The sequence below is a fragment of the Loxodonta africana genome, chromosome X (assembly GCF_030014295.1).
Source record: "Loxodonta africana isolate mLoxAfr1 chromosome X, mLoxAfr1.hap2, whole genome shotgun sequence".
In the NCBI taxonomy this organism is placed as follows: domain Eukaryota; kingdom Metazoa; phylum Chordata; class Mammalia; order Proboscidea; family Elephantidae; genus Loxodonta; species Loxodonta africana.
This window is the reverse complement of record NC_087369.1, coordinates 54799108-54816408: the sequence shown is the minus strand read 5'-3', so window position 1 is coordinate 54816408 and position 17301 is coordinate 54799108. Positions and strand designations below refer to the sequence as shown.

Below are 17301 nucleotides of genomic sequence, written 5' to 3'. Positions count from 1 at the left end.
GAACCCACAGCCTGGTTGACTCATGTGGCTCTTCAGAGCTTTGTGTACAGGGGACATACGACTTTGTAGGTGAATTAATTGAAATTATACAACGAACCATCCTGTGGTCAGAAAGGGGAGTGGTGTTTAGAAAGGGAAGTGGTGCTTAGATAGTTAATCCATTTGAGGATTTCTTCTGACTGGACTTGGCCAAGTCTGATCCAGGCTTTGGGTGGTCTGATCCTGGCATAACTGGGCCACATGCAGGATAGGCCTTGTTCTAGTAGATTCAACTGGTCCCAAGTGAAAATTCAAAAACAAAAAGTTAAACCTTCATGGTTTCTTAAGTTGACATAGTGATCGAATGGGCAGGTAGCTTATAATATATGGTTGGGAGTGCTGAGGTAAACAGTTCCACATATATATATATATATATATATATATATATATATATATATATATATATATATATATATATATATATATATAATTATTCTAATAAAATACTTAGAGTTGAGAGGCTTTTCCAGTTATGATGCAAGAACAGGTCATTAGAAAAAGGAGTAATCAAGCAAGAAAAAATTCTTTAAAATTAAAACCAAGGTTTCTGAAATTAACAAAAAATGTAATGGGTGAGTTTAATAACTTGAACATGACTGAAGACCAAATTGTTGATCTGGAAGATAAATTTGAGAAACAAATCTTCAAGAGTTAGAGCAAAAAGTTAGAGATATGTAAGAGAAGAGTTTTAAGATATGGAGAATAGACCCAGATGTTCCAAAATCATTTCAATAAGATCTGAAAGGAGAAGATAGAGACTATGAAGGAAAAGCAATATAAAAATAATAATAGAAGAAAAATTCCTTTAGCTAAGGAAAGGCACTGGTTTCCAGAGTACAAGGATCAGTTTGAACATTTTCTTAAAATATTGATAAATAGAGGTAGATAGATATAGATATACATACATATAAAATTACTTTTTTCTTTTTTAAAGAAGTTGTTAGAGAGCCTTCTGTATTTGGGGAAGGAGGAGCTTCTCTTTGAGCTGCCAGAGGCAGAGAACTAAAAAGTAGCCTTTTGGTTTCCCCCTCTCAACCTTTAGTATTAGTCATTCTACAAATCCAAGCCTCTGTCATCATCTGAGCTAAAGACACAGGATAGCTGATAGGCCTGTAGGGACTGTTCCCAGAGTGAGCCAATGCTGGGAATAGGGTTAAAGGACAGCAGCCAGACGGGAGTTTATTCTGTTTGTAAAGCACTCCAGCACAGCCCCCAGGCCTCCTTTGTTGAGTAATTCCCAGCTCAAAGTTTATCCCAGTGTCTACCTTTCACCTCCTCCTGTAGATAAAGCTTCTTTTCTCTTGTTCTTAGAGTAGAGATAGGAAGTGGTGGTACTTGAAATAGTTATCCTCTTGAGTACCCAAATGGCTATACCTTCTCACCTTCCTTTAAAGTGCTTGGCCATTCCTGTATTTAAATGTCTACACCTTTTCCACATTGCTTTAAAAAAAAAACCCAAAAAGGCTATGGAAATCAGAATTGGTCCTAGCTCTATCATATCCTGATAGGTGCCTCATGGTGCTTCCAACATAGGGCTATGTATTTGGCAGTGCAAATATTCACAGACGGACACACGCCAAGCTTTTCATATCTCAGTTGGACTTCAAGTGAGAGCAGTGGTTCTCAACTGGGGTGATTTAGGGGACATTTAACAATGCTCAGGGACAAGTTTGGTTGTCACCCCTGGGGGGAGGCCAGGTATCTGCTAATCATCCTACTACAGTACACAGGGCAGCCCCCACAACAAAGAATTAGGCAGCCGAAATGTCAATAGGAGAAAAAAAAAAAACACTGCCATCACGTCAATTCAGACTCATAGCGACCCTTTAGGACAGAGTAGAACTGCCTCATAGGGTTTCCAAGGCTGTAATCTTTAGGGAAGCAGACAGCTACATTTTTCTCCCACGGAGCACTGGTGGGTTCAAACTGCTGGCCTTTTGGTTAGCAGCTGAGCACTTAAACACTGAGCCACCAGGACTCCTTATGTCAATAGTGCCGAGGTTCAAAAACCCTGTGTTGGAGTCTGGGAGAGAGGCAGCAGATAGAATGAAAAATAGTCTCGTATGGAATGTTGGAAGATTTATGAACCAAGTAACCTTAGTTAAATCATTTCGCCTCACCAAATCACAGTTTCTTTGTTTGTAGTAGCCTCAGTTACTTCTCAGATCCTGTCTAACCCTAACACTTGTTAAACCACTCTACCCAGAGTATCAACTCTGGGTAGAGTGGTTTAACAAGAATATTCATAGAGAACAAGGGGCAGAGAAGACCCAGGAGCTGGAACATCCCTACCTCTGGGCACACTGTCTTCTGTGTCCAAGATGTGAGCTGGTTGTGTCAAAAGCTGAAATACTGATTGAAAACAAAACTCTGATTCAACATAACTTTAGAAGGAAGAAGGGTGTTCTAACTAATCAAGTATTCTTTTTAACTGGAAATTGGGAATCACCAACCTGGTATTTAACAGTTAATTTAAAACTGTTGGAGCCTAGTTTAATCTTTGATTCAAACTGTTTCAGATTGTCATTATAAGTATTTTCTGTATTGTACTGGTAAAGTAGGGGGAAAGGGTTTTTTGTGGGTAGAATGTTAGATAATTTACTCTGAATTTTTTAGACATATTTTGTTGGGTGTGTGTTTCCCATTTTTCCTTAATTCCTTTTTAAAGTTACTTGAAGCCCATCCTCACACACAGTGGCCCCCCATTAACCTCCACTCTCCCAGCCTGGTGTGGCTTGCTGGCTCGATGTCTAACCAGTCCCCAGGTATACGATGTAAGTACAATATGCCAGGTTGTGTCCCTTTTGACCACACCAGCTAGTCTCTTATCCAAGAAGAAGATTGTATTCACACCTCCAAATCCACAGATTTTGCTTCTCTAATAAAATGACTGGAAACAGCCAACTTATATATGTTTGTATATTTTGCACAGTAATAGAGAAACCCTTTAACCATGATTATTGGTGCTCCCCAATATCATCAGCTGTGGTGTAGTAGAAAGAACAATTGATTTGTAATCTGAACAACTAGATTTGAATCCAAGCCCTTACAGGCCATTTAAGTGGTCTCGGGCTCAATTTTCTTGTCTATAAAATGGGCCTAGTAGTATAGGTTGGCTGTGAGAATTAAATGATAAGGCACATAAAATTACACTGTGACATAGAAAAGAATTTCACAAATATAAGGATCATTTTTAATAAAAAGTTTATGCTAATGTGGTTAGGTCCTTTATTTCAATTTCCAGTTTCTAGAAATAGACTTGGCACAGTGTGCAAAGAATATCTGCACTGGCAGAAGTCTTAGATTTGGGGCTGACTCTTGAGCTACCGATGTGGGTTAAGGGGCAGAGAGTGGGGAGAGCAAACAACTACTCACATGGAAGGACCAGAGGAGAGATAAAAGACCTTCCTTCTTTCCCATCTCTCCTCCATTATCCTGTGCATCTTCTCATTAACACAATAATTTTATCCTAGCTAGAATAACTTCTTAAATTTGTGTAGAACTTAACAGTTCACAAAAGCTAATTTTACACTTGGCCACACTGTGAATAAGCAGGTACTTCAGCATTACAGATGAGGAAAGTGAGTCTCAGTGAGGCTGTGAATTTTCCAAGGTCCCGCAATTAATAATTGGCAGTGCTGAGACCCCAGTGCAAATCTTCAGATAATTAGCAAATAACCTGAAGTTTATTTGATTAGTGATGAGAAAACAGAATGCAAAGCCCAGATCTGAAAGACAAGGGCTCTAAGCAGTGAAGTCTTAATGAGGGGCAGAGGAGTTCCGAAAAGTTCTGTACATTAAGGTGGTGCAAAGGGGTAACAGACGTGGGCCCTGTAGCTAGGAAGGGTCACTAGGTCTGGAGTGCTAAGAAGCAGCCACATCAGAACACCTAAGACCTGAGGGTGCAGCTTCTTGAATGGCGTCCTCTTCCTTCCCCAACAGGGGTTACAGCTGCCAAGTCACCAGCTGAAAAGGCCTGGTGGGCAGCAACAGAATTTTATACATTCAAACCCAACTGGGCTACTGGGTTTACCTCCTGGGGAGAGCAGGTTCTGCCTGGTAAAAATGCAGTTCTGCCACGGTCTATTCTTTGAGTTTTCACCAAATGTGATGGAGAACAGCATTAATGTCTCCTTTTCTTAAAGTTAGCTGACCCTTCCAGCATTCCTAGCTCCTTCCCTGAACTGCTCCTGTTTTTAAGTGATTTTTTACACCTTGTGGTAAGTTTTTAATGTAATATCTATCAGCCTAAACAATAATGCTAGTTACTTTTTATGTCCGAAGGATACAAACCAATAGATTGTTTATTTTATAGTTGTCCATCCTGATAATAACTTAATAAAAACTGCTTATTCTGAATGCTGAGTAGTTTGCTCAGTTTTGACTTCTGTCCAAAATGACACTGTGGACCTCGCCGATGTGTTTTATCATCTGAGACAAAGGGTGCTGACTCAGCATTTCTATTTCTCCCACTAATGAAGCTCCAACTGATTATACATTAAGACCTGTTTCATTGCATTTACATGATTCTTTGTCTTCTAGCTCTAGTCTCTTTCAAACAATTCCTCAAGACTTCCATTTATTTAAATTTTAATGAGGGTCACTTTTCATGTTCCTGTAATACTAACATAACTAACAAAAACCTCTAGTCTGAACTTTACTATTCCCTTGCTCATAGATTAGGGAAACCTAGACTAGTGTGGATCTCTTCCAGTAGGTTGGCCAGGTGGCTATCTTCCAAATTTTTTAGCATAGACGAGTGAGCACCTCGAGTGCTGCATCTGTTTGTTGAATCATCTCAATTGGTATTCTGTCAATTCCTGGAGCCTTGTTTTTTGCCAGTGCCTTCAGTGCAGCTTAGACTACTTCCTGCAATACCACTGGTTCTTCATCATGTTCTACCTCTTGAAATGGTTGAATGTCCACCAATTCTTTTTGGTACAGTGACTCTGTGTATTCCTTCCATCTGCTTTTGATGCATCCTGCATTGTTCAATATACTTGGTCAACCAACTGGAAGAGATCCATATTTGTGCCCATTCCAAAGAAAATTATCCAACAGAATGTGGAAATTATTGAACAATATCATTAATGTCAAACGCAAGTAAAATTTTGCTGAAGATCATTCAACAGCGGTTACAGCAGTACATTGACAGGGAACTGCCAGAAATTCAAGCCGGATTCAAAAGAGGACCTGGAACAAGGGATATCATTACTGATGTCAGATGGATCTTGGCTGAAAGCAGAGAGTACCAGAAAGATGTTTACCGGTGTTTTATTGACTATGCAAAGGCATTTGACTGTGTGAATCACAACAAATTATGGATAACATTGCAAAGCATGGGAATTCCAGAACACTTGATTGTGCTCCTGAGGACCCTGTAGACCAAGAGGCAGTCTTTTGAACAGAACAAGGGGATATTGCATCGTTTAAAATCAAGAAAGGTGTGCGTCAGGCTTGTATCCTTTCACCATATTTATTCACTCTGTATGCTGAGCAAATAATCCAAGAAGCTGGTCTATGTGAAGAAGAATGTGATTATTAGGATTGGTGGAAGACTCATTAACAACCTGCAATATGCAGATGACACAATCTTGCTTCCTGAAAGGGAAGAGGACTTACTAATGAAGATCAAAGACTACAGCCTTCAGTATGGATTACACTTCCACATAAAGAAAACAAAAATCCTCACAACTGGACCAATAAGCAACATCATGATAAATGGAATTGTCAAGGATTTCATTTTACTTGGATCCACAATCAACGCTCGTGGAAGCAGCATTCAGGAAATGAAACAGTGTGTTGTATTGGGCAAATCAGCTGCAAAAGACTTCTTTAAAGTGTTGAAAAGCAAAGATGTCACTTTGAGGACTAAGGTGCGCCTGACCCAAGCCATGATATTTTCTTTTTTTTACTTTTTATTGTGCTTTAAGTGAAAGTTTACAAATCAGGTCAGTCTCTCATAGATAAATTTATATATACCTTGCTATTTTTTTATATAGTCCTAGTTGCTCTCCCCCTAATGAGACAGAACACTCCTTCTCTCCACCCTCTATTTTCGTGTCCATTCAGCCAGCTTCTGACCGCCTCTGCCTTCTCATCTCCCCTCCAGACAGGAGCTGCCCACATAGTCTCATGTAACTACTTGATCCAAGCTCACTCCTCACTAGTATTATTTTCTGTCCTATAGTCCAGTCCAATCCCTGTCTTCAGGGAATGGTTCCTGTCTTGGGCTAACAGAAGGTCTGGGGACCATGACCTCCGGGGTCCTTCTACTCTCAGTCAGACCATTAAGTCTGGTCTTTTTACGAGAATTTGAGGTCTGCACCCCACTGCTCTCCTGTTCCCTCAGGGGTTCTCTATTGTGTTCCCTGTCAAGGCAGTGATCAATTGTAGGCGGGCACCATCTAGTTCTTCTGATCTCAGGCTGATGTAAATCTCTGGTTTATGTAGCCCTTTATAACTAATTACCTTGTGTCTTCCATATTCTTCATTCTCTTTTGCTCCAGGTGGATTGAGACCAATTGATGCATCTTAGATTGCTGCTTGCTAGTGTTTAAGACCCCAGACACCATTCTCCAAAGTGGGATGCAGAATGTTTTCTTAATAGATTTTGTTATGCCAATTGACTTAGATGTCCCCTGAAACCATGGTCCCCAAACCCTCACCCCTGCTACACTGGCCTTCGAAGCATTCAGTTTATTCAGAAAACTGCTTTTGGTTTAGTCCAGTTGTGCTGACCTCTTCTGTACTGTGTGTTGTCTTTCCCTTCACCTAAAATAGTTCTTATCTATTACCTAATTAGTGAAAACCCCTCTCCCTCCCTCCCTCCCCGCTCTCAACCATGAAAGAGTATTTTCTTCTCTGTTTAGACTATTTTTTGAGTTGTGATAACAGTGGTCTCATACTATATTTGTCCTTTTGCAACTGACTAATTTCACTCATCATAATGCCTTCTAGATTCCTCCCTGTTAAGAAATGATTCACAGATTCATCATTGTTCTTTATCGATGCGTAGTATTCCATTGTGTGAATATACCACAATTTATTTATCCATTCATCCATTGATGGGCACCTTGGTTGTTTCCATCTTTGTGCTGTTCTTACCAGTACTGCAGTGAACATGGGTGTGCATATATCTGTTCGTGTAAAGGCTGTTATTTCTCTAGGATATATTCCAAGGAGTAGGATTGCTGGATCATATGGTTGTTCTATTTCTCGGTTTTTAAGGAAGGGCCAAATCGATTTCCAAAGTGGTTGTACCATTTTACATTCCCACCAGCAGTGTATAAGTGTTCTAGTCTCTCCACAACCTCTCTAGCATTTATTGTTTTTTGTTTTCTGGATTAATGCCAGCCTCGTTGGAGTGAGATGGAATCTCATTGTAGTTTTGATTTGTATTTCTCTATTGGCTAATGGGAAACCCTGGTGGCATAGTGGTTAAGCTCTACAGCAGCTAACTAAGAGGTCAGCAGTTCAAATTCACCATGCACTCCTTTGAAACTCTATGGGGCAGTTCTACTCTGTCCTATAGGGTCGCTATCAGTCAGAGTCGACTCGGTAGCCGTGGGTTTATTTTTTTGTTTGTTTTTTGGGAGGGGTTTATAAAGTTATGCCAGCAACATTTGTTAAAGAGACTGTCTTTTTCCCATTTAACTGACTTTGGGCCTTTGTCAAATATCAGCTGCTCATATGTGGATGGATTTATGTCTGGATCCTCAGCTGTGTTCCATTGGTCTATGTTTCTGTTGTTGTACCAGTACCAGGCTGTTTGACTGCTGTGGTGGTATAATGGGTTCTAAAATCAGGCAGTGTGAAGCCTCCCACTTTGTTCTTCTTTTTCAGTAATGCTTTGCTTATCTGGGCCTTCTTTTCCTTCCATATGAAGTTGGTGATTTGTTTCTTCATCTTACTAAAAAATGTCATTGGAATTTGGATCAGAATTGCGTTGTATCTATAGATCGCTTCCAGTAGAAGAGACATTTTTATGATGTTAAGACTTCCTATCCATGAGCAAGGAATGCTTTTCCACTTATGTAGGTCTCTTTTGGTTAGTTGCAGTAGTGTCTTGTAGTTTTCTTTCTATACAGCTTTTACGATTTTTAATTTAAAATTTTAATAAATTTTTTAAAGATTTATTCTTAAGTGTTTTTTCTTCTTGGGGGCTACTGTAAATGGTATTGAATTGGTGATTTCCTCCTTGATGGTCTTTTTGTTGGTGTAGAGGAATCCAACTGATTTTTGCATGTTTATCTTCTGTCCTGATAATCTTGTATTAGTTTCAGTAGTTTTCTTAAGGATTCGTTAGGGTTTTCTGTCTATAAGATCATACAAAAAAAAAAAAAAAAACCCAACCCAGTGCCGTCGAGTCGATTCCGACTCATAGCAATCCTATCATGTCATCTGCAAATAGGGATACTTTTACTTCTTTCTACCAATCTGGATGCCCTTTATATGTTTATCTAGCCTAATTGCTCTGCCTAGGACCTCCAGTACAATGCTGAATAAGAGTGGTGATAAAGGGCATCCTTATCTGGTTCCCGATCTCAAGGGGAATGCTTTCAGACTCTCTCCATTTAGGATGATGTTGGCTGTTGGTTTTGTATAAGTGCCCTTTATTATGTTGAGGAACTTTCCTTCTATTCCTATTTTGCTGAAAGTTTTTATCATGAATGGGTGCTGAACTTTGTCAGATGCATTTTCTGTGTTCAATTGATAAGATCTTGTGGTTCTTGTCTTTTATTTATATGATGGATTACATTGTTTTCCTAATGTTGAACCATTCCTATACACCTGGTATGAATTCCACTTGTTCACGGTGAATTATTTTTTTTCATATGTTGTTGAATTGTATTGGCTAGAATTTTATTGAGGATTTTTGCATCTACGTTCATGAGGGATATAGGTCTCTCATTTTCTTTTTTTTGTGGTGTCTTTACCTGGTTTTGGTGTCAGGGATATGCTGGCTTCATAGGATAAGTTTGAGAGTATTCCATCCTTTTCTATGCTCTGAAATACCTTTAGTAGTAGTGGTGTTAACTCTTCTCTGAAAGTTAGGTAGAACTGTCCAGTGAAGCCGTCTGGGCCAGGGTTTTTTTTTGGGGGGGGGGAGTTTTTTAATCTCCTTTTCAATCTATTCTTCTGTTATGGGTTTGTTTAGTTGTTCTACCTCTGTTTGTGTTAGTTTAGGCAGGTAGTGTGTTTCTAGGAATTTATCTGTTTCTTCTAGGTTTTCAAATTTGTTAGAATACAACTTTTCCTAGTAATTTCATATGATTCTTTTAATTTCAGTTGGGTCTCTTGTGATATAACCCAAACCCTGCTTGTGATATTGCCCATCTTATTTCTTATTTGGGTTATTTTCTTCCTCTCCTGTTTTTCTTTTGTCAGTTTGACCAATGGTCTATCAATTTAGTTAATTTTTTCAAAGAACCTGCTTTTGGTCTTGTTAATTCTTTCAATTGTTCTTCTATTCTCTATTTCATTTAATTCTGCTCTAATTTTTATTATTTGCTTTCTTTTGGTGCCTGAGGGTTTCTTTTTTTGCTATTTTTCTATTTGTTCAAGTGGTAGGGATAATTCTTTGATTTTGGACCTTCTTTTTGTATGTGTACATTTATTGCTATAAATCGACCTCTGAGCACTGCTTTCTCTGTGTCCCAAACGTTCTGACAGGCAGTGTTTTCATTCTTATTGGTTTCTGTCAATTTCTTTGTTCTATCCTTAATGTCTTCTCTAACCCAGTCATTTTTGAGCAGGCTATTGTTCAGTTTCCAAGTGTTTCATTTTTTTTTCTCTGCTTTTTCTGTTGTTGATTTCTACTTTTCTGGCTTATGGTCAGAGAAGATGCTTTGTAATATTTCATTGTTTGGGATTCTGCTAAGCCTTGCTTTATGACCTAATATGTGGTCTATTCTAGAGAATGTTCCATGTGTGCTGGAAAAGAAAGTATACTTGTCTGCTGTTGGGTGGAGTGTTCTGTATATGTCTGTGAGGTCAAGTTAGTTGATTGTGGCATTTAGATATTCCGTGTTTTTATTGAGCTTCTTTCTGGATGTTCTATCCTTCACTGAAAGTGGTGTGTTGAAGTCTCCTACTATAATTGCAGAGCTGTCTATCTCACTTTTCATTGCTGTTAGAGTTTGTTTTAGGTATCTTGCAGCCCTGTCATTGGGTACATAAATATTTAATATGGTTATATCCTCCTGGTATATTGTCCCTTTAATCATTATATAGTGTCCTTCCTTATCCTTTGTGGTGGATTTAACTTTAAAGTCTATTTAGTCAGAAATTAATATTGCCACTCCTGCTCTTTTTGATTGTTGTTTGCTTGATACACTTTTTTTCCATCCTTTGAGTTTTAGTTTGTTTTTGTCTCTAAGTCTAAAGTGTGTCTCTTGTAGGCAGCATATAGACACATCGTGTTTTTTTTTTTAATCCATTTTGCCACTCTGTCTCTTTATTGGTGCATTTAGTCCATTTACATTCAGTGTAATTATGGATAGGTTTATGAGTTTAGTTCTGTCATTTTGATGTCTTCTTTCGTGTGTTGTTGACAGTTTCTTTTTCCCGCTTATTTTTTTGTGCTGAGTAGTTTCTCTTTGTATATTGTCTTTTGCTCTTATTTGTTGTAGTTGATTTTGTTTCTGCTGAGTGTTTTTTTTTCTTGTATTTTATTTTGATGAGGAGGATTGTTAGTCTCCTTTGTGGTTACTTTAATATTTACCCCTATTTTTCTAAGTTTAAACCTAAAGTTTGTTTCTTTGTATCGCCTTGCCTTCCTCTCCATATGAAAGATCTATGACTACATTAGTCCCTCTTTATTCTTTTAATGAGGTTTCTTTTACATAATGACATCGCTATCACCCTGTTTTGAGCATTTTTTTATCTTGATTTATTTTTGTGATTTCCGTATCTGGGTTGACATCTGGTTGCTCTGTCCTGTGTTCTAGTCTTGGGTTGATATCTGATATTTTTTATTTTCTAACCAGAGAACTCCCTTTAGTATCTCTTGTAGTTTTGGTTTGGTTTTTACGAATTCCCTAAACTTCCAGTTATCTGGAAATATCCTAATTTGCCTTCATATTTGAGAGACAGTTTTGCTGGATATATAATTCTTGGCTGGCTATTTTCTTCCTTCAATTCTTTATATAGTCATCCCGTTGCCTTCTTGCCTGCATGGTTTCTGCTATGTAGTCGAAGTTTATCTTATTGACTCTCCATTTTAAGTGACTTTTCATTTATCCCTAGCCACTCTTAAAATTCTCCCTTTATCTTTGGTTTTGGTAAGTTTGATTTTAATATGTCTTGGTGACTTTCTTTTGAGATCTACCTTATATGGAGTTCGATGAGCATCCTGGATAGATATATTCTCATCTTTAATGATATCAGGGAAGTTTTCTGCCAACAAATCTTCAACAATTCTCTGTGTATTTTCTGTTATCCTTCCCTGTTCTGGTACTCCAATCACTTGTAGGTTATTTCTTTTGATAGAGTCCCACATGATTCTTAGCGTTTCTTCATTTTTTAAAACTCTTTTATCTGATTTTTCTCTGAATATGTTGGTGCCAAGTGTTTTATCTTCAGTCTTACTAATTCTGCCTTCCACTTGCTCAGTTCTGCTCCTCTGACTTTCTACTGAGTTGTCTAATTCTTTAATTTTATTGTTAATCTTCTGAATTTCTGACTCTTGTCTCTCTATGGATTCTTGCAGCTTATTTAAATTTTTCATTGTGTTATTGAATAATCATTTTAATTTCTTCAAATGCTTTATCTGTGTGTTCCTTGGCCTGTTCTGCATTTTGCTTGATCTCCTTCCTGATCTTGTTCCTGATGTCTTGAAGAGTTCTGTATGTTAATCTTTGGTATTCTGCATCTGGTAATTCCAGGAAGGCACCTTTGTCCAGAAGATCCCTTCATTTTTTGTTTTGAGAGCTTGTTGAAGCAATCTTGGTCTGCTTCTTTATGTGATTTGGTACTGACTGTTGTCTCTGAGCCATCTATAATTATTATGTTAGGTTATTTTATGTTTCCTTACTGTATCCTAGCTTCTTGCTTTGTTTTGCTTTGATATACCCAAATAGGCTGTTTGAATGAGCTAGCTTGATTATTTTCACCTTCGAAGAAAGCTCTAACGTCCTGTCACCAGATTGCTAGAGCTGTTATCAGGTATATGAGCCTAGGAGTCCATTCACTTTTCTTGTATGGATTCAGCTCAGGTGTCCAGGTAGTTGGTTTTCAAGTGTGTGGTACAGTCTCTGTCTTACAGTCATTGAGGGGCAAGGGTGATTGATGTAGGTACAGTTATTTGGTTGCAGCAGGGGGTCACGATCTGAACAAGGCAGGGGGCTGACAATCATCTCCCGAGTGTCTGTGAGGAAAGCGCATCCCTATTCCCTAGAGTCCACAGGTGGGTGAGCTCTCCAGCTGGACCATGGGCACCGAATGCTTTTGGTTGTGGGGACTGAGAGGTAGCACTTATCCTTGGACCCCTGTTGTGGGTGGCTAGGTGACGTGGCTGGAGCCACCAGTTCTCAGGCCCCTGATGTGTGTAGGTGAGGATCCTGTTTAATCGGCAAAGTGGTGTCATACGTCAAACACCCACCTTACTACCACACAGCTGAAACCGTTGCAGTCTGCCAATAAGGGCCTAGTCTCCTGAAATAGGCCCACACAGGTCCATGTAGGGGGAAAGGTATTTGAAGTCCACGGACTGTTTGTGCCTGGACAGGAGCTGCTTCTGTCCTGAGCTCCCTAGCTTAGTGGAGCTGGCACATTATCTTTTCCCCCAATTGTGAATTTATTCCTTCTCCAAGGCCAGGAGAATGGCTCAGGATTCTCAGCAGGGCCTATCTCAGGCTCAGGAAAATTGACAGCCACTGAAGTGGCTTGGGGGCTGGGGACACAGCAAAATATATACAAATACTTAGCTTTTGTTGAGAGCATCATTCTTCTCTGAATCTGGAGGTGTGAGTAGACTGTGTGGCTGGCTGTCTCTCCCTGAGGAAACTGTATCCGGAACACTACTGCCAGCACTGCTGTGGCTGCTCCAGGTGCTTGAGGCTTCTCGCCGAGTCAGGTCTGGCAACTCCTCACCACTTCTGAACCGTCTCTCCCTCTCCTTCTGCTCAGTCTGTTTTCTAACTTTGCCTTTGATGTTCAGGGCTCCTAGCTTGTCATAAATATAATCATTTCACTTGTTTTTTTGGGTCTTTGTTGTAAGAGGGATCACCAGAAGTGTCCGACTACTCTGCCGTCTTGGCCCCGCCTCAGCCATGATATTTTCAATAGCCTCATATGCATGTGAAAGTTGGACAATAAATAAAGAAGAGCAAAGAAGAATTGATGCCTTTGAATTATGGCATGGGCAAAGACTATTGAATGGCCCATGGACTGCCAGAGAACAAACAAGTCTGTCTTGGAAGAAATACAGCCAGAATGCTCATTGGAATTGAGGATGGCGAGACTTTGCCTTGTGTACTTTGAACATGTGATCAGGAGGGACAAGTCCCTGGAGAAGGACATCATGCTTGGTAAGGTAGGGGGTCAGTGAAAAAGAGGAAGACCCTTGACGAGATGGATTGACATAGTGGCTACAACAATGGGCTCAAACGTAGCAACAATTTTGAGGATGGTGCAGGACTGGGCAGTGTTTTGTTCTGTTGTACATGGGGTCACTATGAGTCGGAACAAACTCGATGGCACCTAACAACAACAATAACCACAACAGACTAGTGTGAACTCAGCATAAACTTAATAAATTTAGTTTTGTCAATTTAAAGTTTTTCCCTCAGCAGTTTGAGAGACTACTTAAGGTTTCCTTCCTGGAGTATTGTTTGGGCTGTGGACTCCCGATACAATTGAGGTAACTTGGGGTACAAGCAAATTTACTCTCAGTGCTGCTGCTGCTGCTTTGGTCTGGGGTCCTGATCAAGGTCTTAGCCAGTTCCAGACACACTGGGTGAAGCCTGCTGCTGAGAGAGAGGGAGCAAGGTCTTTTAAAAATTGCCAGTAATTGAGGAACCCAAGTTGAGAGAGGTAGAGGGACTCACTGTAGAGTTTAGTGACTGTGCAGTTCTCACAGCAGTTTGACACACTGTTGTGTGGTTCTTACCTGGGGCATTCTGTACTTCACCAGATTTATGTAGGAGATAGCTAAGATGTTCGTTAATTATTTTCACTATCTCTAAATTGCTTGAATATGAGGATGGAGGGAGGGAGGGAGGGAGGGAGGGAGGGATGTTCTCGACTCCAACTCATGGCGACTATATGTACAACAGAATGAAACACTGCCCGGTCCTGCATCATCCTGACAAACACTGACATTTTCAAGTCCATCATTGCAGCGATTATGCCAATCCGTCTCACCGAAGATCTCCCTCACCCTTGCTGGCCCTTCACCAAACATGATGTCCTCCTCTAGTGACTGATTCTTCCTCTTGATATGTCCAAAGCAAGTGAATCGGACAGTGTTTTGTTGTGATCCATAAGGTTTGCATGGGCTAATTTTCGGAAGTTAATTAACCAGGCCTTTCTTTCTAGTCTGCTTTAGTCTGGAAGCCCCACCGAAACCTGTCCACCATGGGTGACTCTGCTTGTATTTGAAATACCGGTGGAATAGCTTCAAGTATCACAGCAACACGCAAGTCACCACAGTATGATCGACTTGACAGATGGATAGCATTTAGATTTGATAGGCATCTGGTAAACAGTGTTCTTCCATTTGTGAAAAAGACCTCTGCTTATGTAAAATGCACATTTTCACAGCACTCTTGTTTGCAGGTGTTCTCAGGGTTATTTCACTGCATTTTCATAGCAGCCTTCACTGGTAATCACAAAGAACTTCCACCTCCAATGGATTACCAGGCAAGACAAACCAAAACCAAACCCATTGCCATCCAGTCGATTCTGACTTATAGCGACCCTATAGGACAGAGTTTTTCTTTTTTTAGCTTAACAAAACTCTTGTTGATCCTATCATCTAGAATTTGAGGGTGTGGATTGGTTTCATCATTTGCATACAGCATTCATTAAGGCTTTGATTTGGAAATCACTCTCCTTCTGGGTTTTAATATGTCCTTGTTTCTGAATGACCTCACCTTGAGTACTATTTGTCTGGACCTGTGATTTTCTTAAATGGAATGGGTCAACATCTTGTTTTGTTTCAGCTGTCACTGCATTTGGCCCTACTTACCACTGTGAGGAATCAGAGCAGGCCACATCAGAGTTCATATTTCTGGGGCTCCTCTGTGGTGCTGGGGCAGGACTCCCCCACTTTTCAGTATTACCCTTACACGCACTTGCTCGGTACTCTTCTCTGTCCTTCTGTGGCTACAAACCTGAAAATAGTAAAATACATGCCAGAAAAGACTCCTTGACAATTGGGAGCCAAGATTCCTGGCAGAGACACTGACAGAGATAAACAAAAACATTGTTTAGTACATGTATGAATGAGAGAAATGAGACGTGCTAAAACAGGGAAGAAAGACTCCCCTGGGAGTTGGAAACTTGGATGGGGCACATGACCTCATTTGTTATTAAGAAAACTATGGTAGAGCAGATTGAATTTCAGGACTTTTAAAAACTAATACAAAGGGGGAAATGTGGGAATTTGGAGTGAGTTTTAGAATTGTCCTCTAAATATTTGCATGAGTCCAGGCTTTTTATTTAATTGTACATTAGCACCCTGCCTCATTCCAGTGAGGATTTGAGGCAGTAAGCAAGAGGATTTGCGTGTTTGCATGTTAAAAATGCTGGAGCATTGGTTAAGTGGAGTCACACTGTGCCAGCAATGTGGACTGTGGAGGAGTTGACATCACTGAGAAACAATGCAGAAAACAAGCATGTGCTTGTCACCAATAAGTGCACAGAAATGGAAGGGGAGAAAGTGAGGTAGACTAAACCTATGAATCCTCCCTAGATCAGTGTATTTAACAAGTATGCATTTAGCAAGTTAAGCACAGTGAAGAGTGCCAAGAGGAGAATAAGGTCACTGCCGTTTGGTAGTTGATAATCTAGATGGGGAGGCATTGACAAAGGAGTATCTGCTAGTGGCTTCAGGCAGTGTGACTGGGTGCAAGCCATGAGTGTCAGGGCCATGAGCATGTTCTGCATCCTGGACTGAGGAGGACCTGTTGTGTCAAGGATGCAGGACTTCAGGTGAGTGTTGACGGGCCGAAGGCAACAGGAGAGAAAAGAACACACCTGTGGTGTGTTGAAAGTATGTGTTTGCTATTCAAGAAGTTCACAGTGTTTGACAGACCTCAGTGCAGTGGCAGAGTGGGCTTTGCACCTCCCCTTGTCTTGCTGGTGCAGTAGTTAAGAGCTGTGGGTGCTAACCAAAAGGTCAGCAGTTTGAATCCACCAGGCACTCCTTGGAAACTCTATGGGGCTAGTTCTACTCTTCCCTATAGGGTTGCTATGAGTCAGAATCGACTGGATGGCAATGGGTTTGGTTTTGGTTTGTCTTGCCTGGTAATCCATTGGAGATGGAAGTTCTTTGTGACCTCATGCTATTTTCTAACACTGCCCCCACTGTCTTTTAGTCTCAAATGACTGTGGCTTTGCTAAAGCCTGCCTTGTTTAGCCTTGTCTATTTTGCGATGATACTGCTTAACATGGGATGCCATTCCAGTCCTTTTCCTGATGGGGTGATTTTTCACATCCTTTATGTGTTTTTTTTTTTTTTTTTTTATGTGGGTAAACCAGTCTGGAGGCAACATAAATCCTAACTCTGTTTCCCATCAGCTAGATGACCACAGGCAGATTTCATAGGTTCTCTTAGCTCAGGTTTCCTTCTCTGTAGTATGAGTGTTTGCACCCTTCACAGGGGAGGGATAAGAATCAAACTAGAGCTTATGTGAAGTTCCTGGCAGGCATATAATTAAACAAAACAAAACAAAACATTGCTGTCAAGTGGATTTCAACTCACAGAGACCGTATAGGACAGAGGAGAACTGCCCCATAGGGTTTCCAAGGTTGTAATCTTTACGGGTAGTGTCAGACTCAAGCTTCCACTTCCTGCATTCAGGGTTTCTGGTCTGCAAATGGAGGTGTAGGTTCGAATCCCACTTCTGACACAGCTCTGTTTTGGAGCCGTGGTGGCATGGTGGTTAAAGAGCTCAGCTGCTATCCAAGAGGTTGGCGGTTTTAACCCACCAGCTGCTCCATGGAAGAAAAATGTGGCAGTCTGCTCCATAAAGATTTACAGCCTTCAAAACTGTATGGGACAGTTCTCCTCTGTCCTATAGGGTCACTGTGAGT

The 17301-nt window shown here is 40.3% G+C and overlaps 1 protein-coding gene across 2 annotated transcripts in view; it reads left to right on the top strand.

The window, feature by feature from the left end:
- SLC9A7 (solute carrier family 9 member A7) overlaps window positions 1-17301 on the top strand; it is a 289782-nt gene that overhangs the window by 264433 nt on the left and 8048 nt on the right. For both annotated transcript variants that reach the window (XM_023557924.2, XM_010597732.2), the window contains one exon: window positions 2708-2813. In XM_023557924.2, coding sequence (XP_023413692.1) covers window positions 2708-2813 — 106 coding nt within the window. The remainder of the gene's footprint in view (window positions 1-2707; window positions 2814-17301) is intronic.